Source organism: Taudactylus pleione, unplaced genomic scaffold (assembly GCF_031769625.1).
Source record: "Taudactylus pleione unplaced genomic scaffold, aTauple2 ptg000310l, whole genome shotgun sequence".
Classification (NCBI taxonomy): Eukaryota; Metazoa; Chordata; class Amphibia; order Anura; family Myobatrachidae; genus Taudactylus; species Taudactylus pleione.
The window spans coordinates 870,616-886,222 of record NW_028284711.1 but is presented as its reverse complement, the minus strand read 5'-3'; the positions used below and the strand labels follow the sequence as shown (position 1 = coordinate 886,222).

General features: G+C 48.1%; 1 protein-coding gene across 1 annotated transcript in view; it reads right to left on the bottom strand.

Moving 5' to 3' along the window:
- Positions 1-15,607, bottom strand: part of LEPR (leptin receptor) — a 100,285-nt gene that overhangs the window by 19,938 nt on the left and 64,740 nt on the right. The window contains exons 10-11 of the mRNA XM_088442373.1: positions 10,308-10,504; positions 7,727-7,875 (exon numbers count right to left, since the gene is read on the bottom strand). Of these exons, the coding sequence (XP_088298499.1) occupies positions 7,727-7,875; positions 10,308-10,504 (346 nt within the window). The remainder of the gene's footprint in view (positions 1-7,726; positions 7,876-10,307; positions 10,505-15,607) is intronic.

Sequence of the window (15,607 nt, the reverse complement as noted above, 5' to 3'; positions counted from 1 at the left end):
ATTCTTTAAGGTGCATACTCTCTGTGCAGATAATTTGCCCTCATCTTTATGTGTAGCCCACAACCCTCTGCACTAGTTCTGGGATGGTAGCATAATGAAAATGTTATAATGCATTGAGGAGACTGGACAGGACAGACCTTCTGAAACTATTATATAGATAATATACATAGACAGTATCCGGATGGAAGATCACCAGTCGATAGGTCGACACCAGATGGTGGACATGCAATAGGTCAACACCAGATGATTGACAGGCAATAGGTCGACCTATTGACACGTGTGTGTATCCCTCAGAAGTTTTACACTCCATCGGTTGATTTCGCCACCATCGGAAGTCACCTGCAGCAGGATTCATTGAGTAAGGATTCGCTCCTACAGCAATTTGCGCTTAGGGAGTTGGAAGAGATCGGAGGTCACATGTTAGTTTGGGCAAGGCACAGCCAGGGTGTGCAAATACTATTACTATAAGTGGCTGCTGCAATCTGTTTGCTTTATAGCAGTGATATTAGCATTCAGTCCACATCAGGAAGCAGATTCCCATTTGATCTTTACAAGTGTAAGTCATAGAACGTTTGCATTTATTTGAGCTTAGTCATTACTGTCATTATGTATTTACCTTTTACATGGGAAGCACAATTGTGTTTTTTATTACTACACTGACCAGACATAGACAGACTGTATTGGGTATGAATTGTGGCCCTGATTCAGAGCCCGACGCTCTGACAGAGCCACCAACAGCTATTGCGAGTGGCCAGGATGATGGTCGCGATGGTCTTGACCATCGCGACAATCGGGCTTGCGACGAGACCCTTGTGGTAGGGTCTCGTGGCCGCAAGCCCCAGAGAGCTTTCGGCTCAAACAGAGCCGAAAGCTCTCCCACTGACATCACTTGTGATGTCAGTGGGGCCGCCCCCAAACGGTAGGCGTTCCCATGTGAACGCCTCCGTCTGGGCAGCCACCCCCCCTGACCCACCCACCAAAGGGGGGGTGCTGTCACTCAACATCGACAGCACGCCCTCTTTGGTGCGAGACGTCTCCACCGTGCGCATGCGCTCTGGGCCACCATCAACCCGGTTGCGAGCACTCAGCGTTTGCGACTGGGTCTGAATCAGGCTCTGTGTTCTGTTACTTTAGCATTTACTACTAACACTGTCACCCACACCTCTTGGAGTAAACCAAGCGCAGATCCTACATCTGCCGAGGCGCGGACATCTTGTGAAACGGTCGCTCTGCAAGCTGGTGCCCTTGTATGCCTTGTCCTGACCAACCTGATGATGCAAATGGCATCATTATACCAATGCCCAACTATTCTTTTCATACCTATCCCCGGCAGAGCTGGATTAAGTTTGGTGGGACCCTGGGGCACCTGACTTGTGGGGGTTCCTACCAATAAAATTGTCAGTGGTGATGTTATTAAAACTGTTTTATGTGTAGATGCTGCCAGCACCACTAATGTGCCCCCAGTTCATATTATGCCACACAGATCAGATCCCCCAGTTAGTATTATGCCACAGTGCTCCCACAAGCTGGTGACGTAGCTATGTGTTGGAGGGCACCCATGTGTGGGGGACCCTGGGCAACCGCCCCGGCTGTCCTGTTAATCTGGCACTGCCCCCCACCATACTCCCCATAGCGTATAGCACATATATTGCGCTTTTTGGGACAATGTGCGCCTAATTTTGCAGGATGCTGGTGCACATGAAAAGTTCATTATCTTTAAGGTCCATCGTGATAGCATTTTAGCACCACAACATTGCTTATACAGTATTTTGTGCATTTACATGCTTCTCTTAAAATACTGCTCATTGAAGTATTCTTTACCTCCTAAAGTACTCATGATAGAGGGGGCACTGGGGGCATCCTACTTCAGGGCGGCCATCGGGGGGGGGACTGCTGGCACTGGAGTCCCGGGCCCGGACAGACAGAGGCTCCTTCTGCCAGGGGCAGATTCCCACTGGGCCGGGCCCCGCTTCCTGTCAGTCGCATGCCACAGCCCCTGGTTCCCCCTGTGCCAGGCCGATTCTCAGGCAGCCACATGTACGGGGTCCTGGGAGCCCTGTCACTTGCTCCCTCTCTTAAGTTCCGGCGAGCCACGGTTCAATAAAGTTTTTTTCCTTTAATGTGGTGTAGCGCGTGACGTCATTACGTCACGCCGCGCCACTTACAGGAGCAGAGCCGCTGAGTGAAGAACAGCCGGAAGATAGGATAAGGAAAGTAAATGATAGTGGTCTGGAGTTGGAGAGGCAGAAGGCCTAGAAAAACACGCTAGGGCACAGAGCCAGGAGGGGGCCTGAGAGTGATGCTGGGGCTATAGAGACAGAAGGGGGCTGGAGAGACACGCTGGGCAGGGGCAGAACTATGGGAGACAATGGAGGTGCCTGCCGCCGGGCTCCGGCTCTATAGGGGCACCTCTTCCATTGTCCACAACATATTCACCCCACTTAGGGCTGTAACTATGTACCTGGAGTGTACCGCCACGGCCGCCCAATACACGGCACCCCTTCCCGGCACCGGAGGAGTCACCATACACTAGTGGCGATCTCCATGTCGGACCATCAGCTGCTGCCCTCATCTATCTACAGCCTGACTGCACGCAAATTGCTACATTACAGTGTCAGTGGCTGTGACAGGGGAGGGCACCAAATTATAACTTGCCTCTGGGCGTCTGGGATGAAGTTATGCCACTGACGCTGGAGCTATGAAGACAGAAGACACTGGCAAAGCAGAAGGGGGCTGTAGAGAGACATGCTGGTTCTATAGAGACAGAAGGGGGCCTGAGAGACATGCTGGGGCTGTAGAAACAGAAGGGGGCTGGAGAGACAGAAGGGAACTGGACAGACACTGTGGAGCTGCGTTGGAGACAAAGAAAGTGGCTGGAGAGACAAAAGAGGGCTAGAGAGATGCTGGGGCTGGAAACACACAAGGGGACTGGAGAGACAGGCTGGTGCTGGAGGGGGGGACCTGCCGATTATGTCAGTCCTGGGCCCCACAATTTCTGATGGCAGCCCTGTCCTTACATGTGTCTCATTTGTATGTTTACATTTTACTATCACATTGGTACTTGCACACATATACACTATGTAGACAAAAGTGATTGGACATCCCCGCATTTCAGCTGGTTTGGCCTGGGTCCACTAGTTGTAATGCATGATCACTTTAACTCTGAGAAGTATAGAGATGTTCTCGATAACGCTTTGCTCCCTACACTGTGGCGGTTCTATGGTAACAGCAAATGTTTTTTTTATCAGGACGATAATGCCACCTGTCATGTTGCCAGGGCAACGCTGGACTGGTGTACAGAAAATTCGGTACCCCGGATGGACTGGCCAGCTCAGAGTTCAGATCTTAACCCCACTGAGAACCTCTGGGACAAATTGGAGTGACGGGTGCGTTCTAGAGCTTCTAGGCCGACTCGACTGTCTTCAGTGTCACAGTTGGTCACTGTACTTAAGGCAAATGGCAAAACATACTGCCTGCTGGTGTCCATGAATTTGTGGACATTTTGCCAAGAAGGGCGTCAGCAGTAATCACTGCACATGATGGACCTACAAAGTACTGTGAGTGTGTCTGGAGCCGATATTTATCGAAGACTTTGTGCTCAGTATGGAGAAAGTGTTTTGTAGCGAAGAAGTGTGTATGAATGGATAGAGAAGTTCAAAGAAGGTCGCACAAGTGTCCACGATGAAGGAAGAGCCGGACGCCCGTCCACGTCCACGACTGATAAGAACATTGAGCGTGCACGTGAACTGATTCTGTTGGATAGATGAGTGACAGTGGATTATGTTGGTCCCCTGAAAGAAGTCTTAAGAGGACGAAGATTCACGTCTGATGAAGAGGTGAAGACAGCGGTGCATTCGTGGCTCACAGCTCAGCCTAAAACATTTTTTAAAGAGGGAATACGAAAGTTTGTTGACAGATATACAAAGTCAGGGCTGCAACTATGGAGGGATAATGGGGCACGTTTCCCGAGCGCCGAGATGAGTTGTCATGTGACCGGTGATGTCAGCTCACCTCCAGCCGATAGTAGTGCTCTCTTCTCTCCCGCATTGCAACCGGGTCCAGGGTGGAAAGGCAAACCAGGTTGCCATAGCAACCACAGCCATCCCACTGTCATTCCCCTGCTCTGACACCTCCCCGGGGCAGGGTCTGCTGACTGCACACCCGGACGCAGAGGCCTCTGGGAAGTGTAGTTTCCAGCGGGAAGCTCTGAGTGACTGCTGGAGCCGTGTGTTTACTTCCTGTTATGAGGCTGCAGGCAGGTGCGGGACCCACATGAGCTGGGGAGTTGGAAAGTGCCTGGGCGCCTGCTTTGTGTATAATATACAGCTGGGACACTTATGTATAAAGCTGAAACCCACCTATACCGCTGAGCCCCCTCTATGTGTACAGCTGAGCCACTCCCCCCCATGTATACAGCTGACGCTGACCCACCCCTATATATTCAGATGATCCCCCACCCCCTATGTATACAACTCCAGGACCAGATTAAGGAGGTGGCACAGCGGGCAAGTACATGTAGTTATGGCAGGGGGGGGCACCGAATTGCTGCTTGCCCCTGGTGACAACAATCCTGGTTGCGGCCCTGACAAAGTATATTGAAAAGCAGGGAGATTATGGGGGGTATTCAATTAGGCTGTGAAAAGTCGGAAACGGCGATAAATTATCGCCGATGATGTCATTTTCACCTATTTGAATTATTCCCGTATTCAAATTCAAAGACTTTTTTAACATAGCGAAAATAATGCAGAATTGGGGTTTAGGGGTGCAGGCTTAAAAAAATTTGCCTGCACCCCTGGTACTATCATTTAAAAAAAATCTGTGTCATAAAAAGTTTTAAAAAAAATCGGGACACCACAAAAATTTAACTTTAAATTTGGGGGTGAAAAAAACAAAAATAGGGGAACAAAGTGCCAAACTAGATAAATTAATTCTGTATGCGGCAGGTGTTTTCTTCCTTGCGCAGAGTAGTGGCAGGTAAATTTTTGCAGAATGTTTAAAATTAACTTTAGGGACTTAAAAATATGCTTACCCCCATTTTCATGTACCCCAAATTTGAAAGATATTTTTTTACCAAAAAAAAGTGCTATTCTTCACCACTTCTTCATAGCCGCAAAAAAGCACCCGCCGCGGCTATTTAAAAACCCTAATTACAATCAGCAGAGGAAATCGGGGGTACCCACAGTGATCCCCCATGTCTGGACATCATTAGGGGGGTCCCAGGATGAATTCACGAAAAATCCCCTATTTTCCCCGATACTTACCTTTCCGCAGGCTCCCGTTTTTCGCCGGCTCCAAATTGAATACGGGGATAAAGCGGGCGCGCGCCCCATACTTTATCCCCGGAAAAAAAGTCCAGCACGGACTTTTCGCTCCCTAATTGAATACGGCCCTTTGTCAAAAAATAATGCATTTGTCTTTTCTGAAAGTTGATTAAAAGAAATTCTACAGCCAGAGGGCCTGATTCAGACCCGCTCGCGAGCACTATGCACTCGCAAGCGGGTCGATGGTGGCCCAGTGCGCATGTGCACGACGGAGCCGGCTCCGTCGTGCGCATGCGCGAGACCCGGATAGTGACGGGCAAACCGTCACTCCGGGTCTCGCACCAAAGGGGGCGTGCTGTCGATGTTGAGTGACATCATGCCCCCTTTGGTGGGCGGACCGGGGGTGCGGCTGCCCAGACGGAGGCGTTCCCATGGGAACGCCTACCGTCTGGGGCCGGCCCCACTGACATCACAAGTGATGTCAGTGGGAGTGCTTTTGGCTCTTTTAGAGCCGAAAGCACTCTAGGGCTTGCGGCAACGAGACGAGTCAAGGGTCTCGTCGCAAGCCCGATGGTCTTGACCATCGCGACCATCTTCCTGGCCGCTCGCTATAGCTGTAGGTGATCACCCACAGCTATGCGAGCGGCCAGGAGGCCACTCTGAAAAACAAGAGGGACGGCCCTGATTCAGAGCGTGCGCTTTGTCAGAGCGTCCAGCTCTGAATCAGGCCCAAAGTGCGGATAATTTTTCACTCACCCTTGTAGAAGCAAACCCAGCACCCGTGTCTGTTATCCTGCTCCACCAGGTAACTAACCCTCTAATAGAGTAACGACAATGTATAATGCTAGTGCACAGTCTGAAACCTGACCCCTAGAGAAGGAGGCGGGGCCCTCTTCTGGGGGTCAGGAAACCCAGCAGGTATTTCCCTGGCACCTCAGTGGGCCTGTCCAACCCTGCACAGATCCATTCTGTGTGCTTATAAACATGCACATTTGTGCAAGAATATCTGTCTAGCTTCCTCTGTGCTTTTGAGCTCTAGATTTATATCATCAGATACAGTTGTTTATTTCCGTTGCCCTAGGATATGACACAGAACTGCTCTGCCTTCTTAATTGGATACATTGTATGTGAGAGAGCATCTTTGTGTTGTTACCCACCACAACGCGAATAATCAACTCCACCTGATGATCACTATGTAGACAAAAGTGATTATACAACCTCGTGCAAGCGAAATGCATACCACTGCACACGGGTTCCAACTGGCCACTAATGTGGCGGTTTCGACAAGAACACTTTATAGAGAGGCCCATGCACTTGCATTACTACGGAAACAACAAATGTTTGTTATCAGGACGACAATGTCACCGGTCATGTTTCCAGGGCGACGCTGGGCTGGTATATAGAAAATTTGGTAACCCGGATGCACTGGCCAGCTCAGAGTCCAGATCTTAACACCATTGAGAACCTCTGGGGCGCACTGGAGTGACGGGTGCGTTCTAGGCCGACTCGTCCTCCTTCAGTGTCACAGTTGGTCACTGTACTTAGGGCCTGATTCAGCATGGATCGCTATTGCAATAGCCTACGCAGCCGGCCGATTGCTGCGTAATGCGCACGCATCGCAATGCTCGTTGGTGAGTTCGCATTGTGATTGCTCTGCGATCACTAGTGGTGACACAAAGCCATCGCAGAGTGAGCGACGTCAGGTCAGCGTTTAGGGGTGGTGACGAGGGTTGTGGTTGGAGAAATGCAGGCGTGCCTGTCCGTGTGAACGCTGCTACATGGGCGTGCATAAATTAGCCATTGCAACGGTATACGCAGCTTGAGTACTCACTGTGCGCGACGAGGTTAGCAAATCTCTGAGTAAGGTCAGACCTGCTGTAATTGGTGCGTGAGGGGCCGATGTTGCTTGATGTCCCCGATGTATACACAGGACGGCCATGTATTATGGATGTGAGATAACAGTTGTGGGGCTTTCTATGCTGGATGTGCGGCGGCATTGCGATTGCAGTCATTAGCATATTTCCGCAGCAGATCTGCGTGAGTAATCGCAACCGCAATAGCGATCCGTACTGAATCAGGTCCTTAAGGCGGAATGGCAAAACATACCGCCTGCTGTTCTCCAGGAACTTGTGGGCAGTTTGCCAAGAAGGGCGTCTGCAGTAATCACTGCACGTGGTGGCCCTACACAGTACTGACGTCACTAATATCTCGTTGGTCTATTTGCTGCCAGTGTCCAATCACTTTTGTCTAGATGGTGTATAACTTCTGAAAGCTGGAGCACTAAAGCAATGCATAGCATAAAATATGTAGGTAAACAAGTACAATAAATTAAACTAATATGAATGCGTCATAACCCTTTAGAGAAAAAAATAAAAATAGGTATTAAAATAAAAATTGGTGAAAAAAAAATAAAAATCAAATTTTTGTGTTTCAAAGTAAAAAAAAAAAAAAAAAAAAATCAGTACCTGCCATTCGGTTTCTTGGCCTTGCACCCGATAACGAAGTTGGTACATCAAATCGAAGTGGGCGAATTTCGGTTTTTCCCAGGTCACATGTAAATGTTCAGTTCCTGCTGTCATCTCGACTCTATCTATTAATGGAGTGTAGGGCTTCACTATGTACAAAGCAGGGAGAGGTCACGTTGTAGTTTGATTTCCTTATTAGGACTCTCCTTGCCATATACTGGCCAAACACAGTATACAGAAACAATTTTATACCCGATGAATAAAGTAATAACTGTAGTGTAACAGTGAGTTCTGCGGCTAATAAACAATAAATCACAAGTCCTAAAATTGCTTTTTAGGTGCTAATCAGTGACAGACACAGGGCACCCGTCTCCTAAATTAACCTGCTATATGCCAATGTCGACATGTTACCATGCCGCGTCATGCCCCACGGTGTGCCGACTGGGCTGCCCCCTCCCAGAGGGGTCATCCAGAAAGTTGTCAATTATGCCAAATCCTGTTTTTATTGAACTTTCACTGATCACCAGCAGGTGGCGCCAAATGGACATACGTACATACATATCTTTGAACACAGTGGACCAGGGGCCTGATTCAGAGCCGGACGCAAGTGGCTGCTCGTTCGCTCCGAGCGATGTTTGCCCAACTGCGCATGCATACGGATCGTAATACGCATGCGTGAACCAGTCAGTGCGGCCGAAAATTGTGTGCTCACAAAATAGCGAATGCCTGCTATTTTGAGTGACAGAAAGAGGCGTATGTGGGTGTTAACAGGGGAGGGTGCTTGAAAACGGGGAGTGGAGATCCGAACGCAGGCGTGCTTAAAGGTCAAAACGGGCGTTTTATGGGTGTGCATAATTAAAACAGCAGCGTCATTGACCACGTCACTGGGTTATTTTATAGCCAGAACTGCTCGCAAGATTGCGGTAGGAAAAACCAGCCACAAGAATAGCGAGCAGTTCATACGCTGTTCGATGTACTCGATTAATCTAATAAATAGCAGACATGACGTAGGATGCGAGCGGCCAGGGGGCGTAGTTATCCAAAAAACGACCACAAGTTTTGTTCGCTCGTTCAGACCTAGAGGCGTGAACAGACCGCAAAGAGCGAACGGTTCATTTGAATAGTCACCCCTATTTTCTGAACGAACGACTGCAAATAGCGTCCGGCTCTGAATCAGGCCCCAGATTCTATGTTACACGCTAGTGCCTAGTTCGAATGCGACCTCATCTACCGATTTTTGATGAACTGCGCATGCGCGGCGGGCTGAACTTTGCATCTTTGCAAACTTAAGCGCGATTCAGAGTATTTCCCATCTCAGCCGTTTCCCTGCAGCTCCTGAATGGGCATTTATGGGATTGGTGGAACTGCGGATATTGGTGATGACGGCTGCTCTCAGAAATGGTGGACTGTGGCGATGCGTAATACACTCCCACGCACAGATCTCTTGCGTGCGACCACAATATTGCTGCCCAGTTGCCGTCCTGAATCGTCCATTTCACACAAGGGGCGGGATTACCGCGGTATGTACCTAGAATATCGCAAAGGACTGCTCTCCCGGTAAGAGCTGTCCTTTGCAATGCCCTCGGATAGAGGGACGTCCGAGTTTAACACCCAGAAGTCCCTCTGGCGTCCTGCTGAAGGCCTCGGGCTGCGGGGGGTGATGGGCGGGATTTGATTGGCTCCTTCTCAGGGGGAGCTTCCCAAAAAGAAGCCCTTAGGCTGCTATTGGGTAAAGCCACCTGAAGATTGCCTTACTCGCCGGGATGCATTCTAGTGCTTTGTACACACGGGGTACGCAGTAAAACCCTTACCGCATTTTCCCCTTTAGTTCATCCCGCCCAAGAAGAGGTCCGGCCAACATTTGTCCGGCTCGCCCCTAGATACATAAATTTACTTCTGCGTATGCGCAATATGCTAAAACTCGCTATTTACGGCCACATACGGAGCTGTGTATGACTCGCCACAATCCCCCAACCCATCCCTGCAAAGCAACATTAGCTTCCTAATAAGCTCCACCCCTTTCTAGGTCTGATAACCCGGACTATTGGAAGGTAATGTATGATATGAACATGACAAGGTGACACGGATGGTGCTAGAGAAGAACAGGAGGGAGGAGGGCCCTGCCTGCAAGAGCTTACATGCTAAGGGGATGGGGTGAACAGAAGGATGAACCGGGAATGATACATGGTGGAAGGGTAGAGATGACAGGCAGGTTATGAGGAACGCTGGTAAGCTTTCGCATAAAGGTGCGTCATTAGGGTACGTCTAAAGCTGGGTAGACTGGCAGAGAATCTGACTAAGCGAGGGAGGGAGTGCCAGAGTAGGAGAGATCGCAAATTCACAAGTTTAGGCTGTGTATGAAGTGTGTGATGTGTAGATGCCATAGCTGTGACCCTGAGGGTAATGTGCCAACAGCAAGACTTGTCTCACTCATTGTTTTATACAGTGCAGACGACCATTTTGAGGGATGAGAATGCATACTATAAATTTACAAGGACATTGCTAAAGCACGAGACAAAATGGCTGCCTCATTTGTGGGCAGAAGACTAGCACCCTGTCGACTAATGAGGACTTTACTTACCGACATTGATAGGCCTAACGCACACAGGGGGGGTTTGCAATGTGCCCACCGGATGCTGTATTTCTACCCACATGTAGTAACTTGAAAATGATTTAATAGTATTAAAAATGCATTTGTAGAATCCATCCTCCAATACGCAGTTTTTCGATATGGAAGCGTTGTAATTTATATCCTTCTGAAAACAATAATTGATGTCCCTGCAAGACACAAAAACAACATAATATTATACCCAGAAGCTCAATTATCTACCTATATGTACATTCTATAATTGAAATTAAGCACAAGAAAAGGAAAATGTATCAACTGACCAACTTTAAAATAATAATACATTGTTAAATTGCATCCGCCACCTGCGCATGGAGGAGACGAGTACTTTGTGGAATGCGTCGAGGTTACCCCGAATATACCTGTAGACTAGTGTTTATATGATCCACTATCTCCATCCTAATCTGAGTTGCTCCGAACTCGGTCATATTTGTCTCTTCATGAAATTGGGCATTTTAGGGCAACAAATACGAGCGCACAGAACCACCCTGCTGTGTGGGCGTGTCTCAGGCATTTAACAAAAGCTATATGCGATTCTGAGGCTGAGTGCGTACGAGGAAGGGAAGCATATTTCTCACGCATTTCGTTCACCTAGCATAGAGCTGGTGTAAGTGCAGAAACTAATAATTAAATATTCATCTGGGTTTGGATCCTCGCATATTCATTGGTACTAAGGAGCAAATCTATCTGTTTATATTGGAAATTAACGGAAATGCCACCAATACTGAATACATTTATGATTTGCGTTTGAGGCTAAAAAACACCTACTGTATGTTAAAACTCGGCAAAGCAAAAGACAAGCTGGCATGATCCATGACTATAAAAGTCCTGTGCTATGCAGTGAGTTTCATTCTACACTTTCTTAGTTGTATGGGAGGAGAATGTACAATGGCTCTAGAGATGACCGTTGATGGCTTCAAACATTGATGGCTTGAAACAATCAACAGGGAACCATCAATAGGTTGCACCCATCGATAGCCATCCTTGCTGAGGGGAGTGGAAGCACATTTAGGGATCAGACAGGGTTTAGATGGCCACCAAGCCAATCAGGGAAGGGTTAGGGCTTAGTTACAATCAGGGGTGGAGCTTAGTTCTGTGCGCCCAGCATTTTTTTGAGGAAAAAAAAACATTGCGGCCTCTAAGCCATCGAAGGAGGAGAACCATTGGATATCACCTTTGACCGTCACAGGCAAATCATCGATGGTTGATGAGCATTCATGATACCTTCTATGCTCACAGAGGGCCCGATTCAGAGGTGGATGCAGTGGCGATGTCGGACGCAAGCGGCCTATGTTTTTTGTGAGCGCATGCATCCTAGTGGCACTGCGCATGCATCCCGATGGATTTTCCTCTAATGCGTGCTCCTGCCTCTGATTAGCACAGAGTCGCAGTTGCTAATGATACGCACAGTCTCAAATGTTTTGAAACTGTATTGGGCATTTATTGGGCGCACGGAGATAATACATCTCATGGACGTGTTATGGGCGTGTCACAGAACTGGTTGTCAGCTCAGGCGCATAATCGCTCACGTTGGAGGCCATACCCTGAGGGAGGTTCTGCGCCTAGCATGGGGCTGGTGCAAGTTTCGTTGGTTGTGTCTAAAGTCCCATAAAGCGGCATTACAGTGTCTAAAGTCCCAGAAAGCGGCATCCCAGTGTCTAAAGTCCCAGAAAGCGGCATTACAGTGTCTAAAGTCCCAAAAAGCGGCATTACAGTGTCTAAAGTCCCAGAAAGTGGCATTACAGTGTCTAAAGTCCCAGAAAGCGGCATTACAGTGTCTAAAGTTCCAGAAAGTGGCATTACAGTGTCTAAAGTCCCAGAAGGCGGCATTACAGTGTCTAAAGTTCCAGAAAGTGGCATTACAGTGTCTAAAATCGCAGAAAGCGGCATTACAGTGTCTAAAGTCCCAGAAAGCATCAATATAGTGTCTAAAGTCCCAGAAAGCGGCTTTACAGTGTCTAAAGGACCAGAAAGCGGCATTACAGTGTCTAAAGTTCCAGAAAGTGATATTACAGTGTCTAAAGTCCCAGAAGGCGTCATTACAGTGTCTAAAGTTCCAGAAAGTGGCATTACCGTGTCTAAAGTCCCAGAAAGCGGCATTACAGTGTCTAAAGTCACAGAAAGCAGCAATATAGTGTTGAAAGTCCCAGAAAGTGGCATCCCAGTGTCTAAAGTCCCAGAAAGCGGCATCCCAGTGTCTAAAGTCCCAGAAAGCGGCATTACAGTGTCTAAAGTCCCAAAAAGCGGCATTACAGTGTCTAAAGTCCCAGAAAGTGGCATTACAGTGTCTAAAGTCCCAGAAAGCGGCATTACAGTGTCTAAAGTTCCAGAAAGTGGCATTACAGTGTCTAAAGTCCCAGAAGGCGGCATTACAGTGTCTAAAGTTCCAGAAAGTGGCATTACAGTGTCTAAAATCGCAGAAAGCGGCATTACAGTGTCTAAAGTCCCAGAAAGCATCAATATAGTGTCTAAAGTCCCAGAAAGCGGCTTTACAGTGTCTAAAGGACCAGAAAGCGGCATTACAGTGTCTAAAGTTCCAGAAAGTGATATTACAGTGTCTAAAGTCCCAGAAGGCGTCATTACAGTGTCTAAAGTTCCAGAAAGTGGCATTACCGTGTCTAAAGTCCCAGAAAGCGGCATTACAGTGTCTAAAGTCACAGAAAGCAGCAATATAGTGTTGAAAGTCCCAGAAAGCGGCTTTACAGTGTCTAAAGGACCAGAAAGCGGCTTTACAGTGTCTAAAGACGCTCAAAGTTGGCCTCTTAGTCCTTGCACATACAGACGCATGGCTCTACACCAGGGAAGAGCTTGTTGTAGCGGCATTTGTATAATGTTGCAGACGTGCGACCAGCACAAGACATATACGCCGCTGTGCCCATCTAAGAATCAGGCCCTAAATCTGTCTATTCATTTTAAATTTGCCCGTCTGCAGTGCGAGATGGTTTTACCAAGGTGCAAATTTGCTCCTTTTTTTGCTTTACCCTGACTCAACGGAATACAAACGGGAGATCGGCCGTCAGCATGCTGGTGGTCAGCAGACAGACAGCAGCAGCCCGATGCTCAGAATCCCGACAGGGGCATTAAGTATCCTAACCTTCCCCCCCTTCAGCCCCCTAACCCTCTCTTACTGCATCCTATTCCTTACCCCCTCCCTGCAGCCTAACCCTCCCCTTAGTGCCTAAACCTAACCCTCCCCCCTTAGTGTCTAGCCCTAATCCCCCCCCCGGTGCCTAAATTTAGCCCCCCCTGCCCCCAGCCTAACTGCTATACTCACGTTCAGGATACCGGCTGTTGGGATTCCAGCATCGGCATCTCAAGTAATATTCGGATTCCGGCGCCGGTATTCTGGACATGGTTCGGTAACGCGGTTCCAGGATTTCAACTGCCGGCATCTTACCTGCATCCCGACTCCCTTGTTTATTTATTTATTACCAGTTATTTATATAGTGCACACATATTACACCGCGATTTGCAGATGATATTTAACCTACCAGTATGCTTTTGTGAGGAAACCCGAGCGCCAGGAGGAGACTCACGCAAAAACTGGGAAAACAAACAAACTCCACACAGAAAGGGCCATGACTGGAAACGTAACTCTGCGGTTTCCACTTAAACAAATACGGCAATAGGTGATTCATATTCTTAAAATATTCTTTGATACACTGTGAAATTTGTAATAAAAACAATCACAACACAGCAACAAACCCCCCTTCCCCACTAAAATAAGGCTAATTAATACCCTACCTAGCTCTCATTTACATCAATCACACAGGAGAGACAGCGAGAGAGTAACCCCGGATCGATGCACCAATTTGCAGCTTGATCCATTTTATAGCCACATTCATCTCATTCAGGCCAAAACGTGACGACCGCCGCTGTGCCAGGTCCTCTATAATATATGTGTTGACCTAATTCAGTTTTACAATCTTTCTTCTGTTAACTGGGGGCTTTGTGACAGTGGGTGGTTTAGTGCAAAAATTAGCATTTTCTACCACCACAAAATATGTTTTTCTCAACTAGAGATGTGCAGCATAAAATCTGGGGTTATCAGTAACCATGCCGACTGAGGTGCCATTTTGTACTTACGACTCCTTGTACTAAGGGGAGCAGGATGGGGATGGTGTAACCCAGGCACATATACTACTGTTCTCTCCTGGTGTAACCCAGGCACATATACTACTGTTCTCTCCTGGTGTAACCCAGGCACATATACTACTGTTCTCTCCTGGTGTAACCCAGGCACATATACTACTGTTCTCTCCTGGTGTAACCCAGGCACATATACTACTGTCCTCTCCTGGTGTAACCCAGGCACATATACTACTGTCCTCTCCTGGTGTAACCCAAACACATATACTACTGTCCTCTCCTGGTGTAACCCAGGCACATATACTACTGTTCTCTCCTGGTGTAACCCAGGCACATATACTACTGTCCTCTCCTGGTGTAACCCAGGCACATATACTACTGTCCTCTCCTGGTGTAACCCAGGCACATATACTACTGTCCTCTCCTGGTGTAACCCAAACACATATACTACTGTTCTCTCCTGGTGTAACCCAGGCACATATACTACTGTCCTCTCCTGGTGTAACCCAGGCACATATACTACTGTTCTCTCCTGGTGTAACCCAGGCACATATACTGCTATTCTCTCCTGGTGTAACCCAGGCACATATACTACTGCTCTCTCCTGGTGTAACCCAGGCACATATACTACTGTTCTCTCCTGGTGTAACCCAGGCACATATTCTACTGTTCTCTCCTGGTGTAACCCAGGCACATATACTACTGTTCTCTCCTGGTGTAACCCAGGCACATATACTACTGTTCTCTCCTGGTGTAACCCAGGCACATATACTACTGTTCTCTCCTGGTGTAACCCAGGCACATATACTACTGTTCTCTCCTGGTGTAACCCAGGCACATATACTACTGTTCTCTCCTGGTGTAACCCAGGCACATATACTACTGACCTCTCCTGGTGTAACCCAGGCACATATACTACTGCTCTCTCCTGGTGTAACCCAGGCACATATACTACTGTTCTCTCCCGGTGTAACCCACGTGTAACCCAGGCACATATACTACTGTTCTCTCCTGGTGTAACCCAGGCACATATTCTACTGTTCTCTCCTGGTGTAACCCAGGCACATATACTACTGTTCTCTCCTGGTGTAACCCAGACACATATACTACTGTTCTCTCCTGGTGTAACCCAGGCACATATACTACTGTCCTCTCCTGGTGTAACC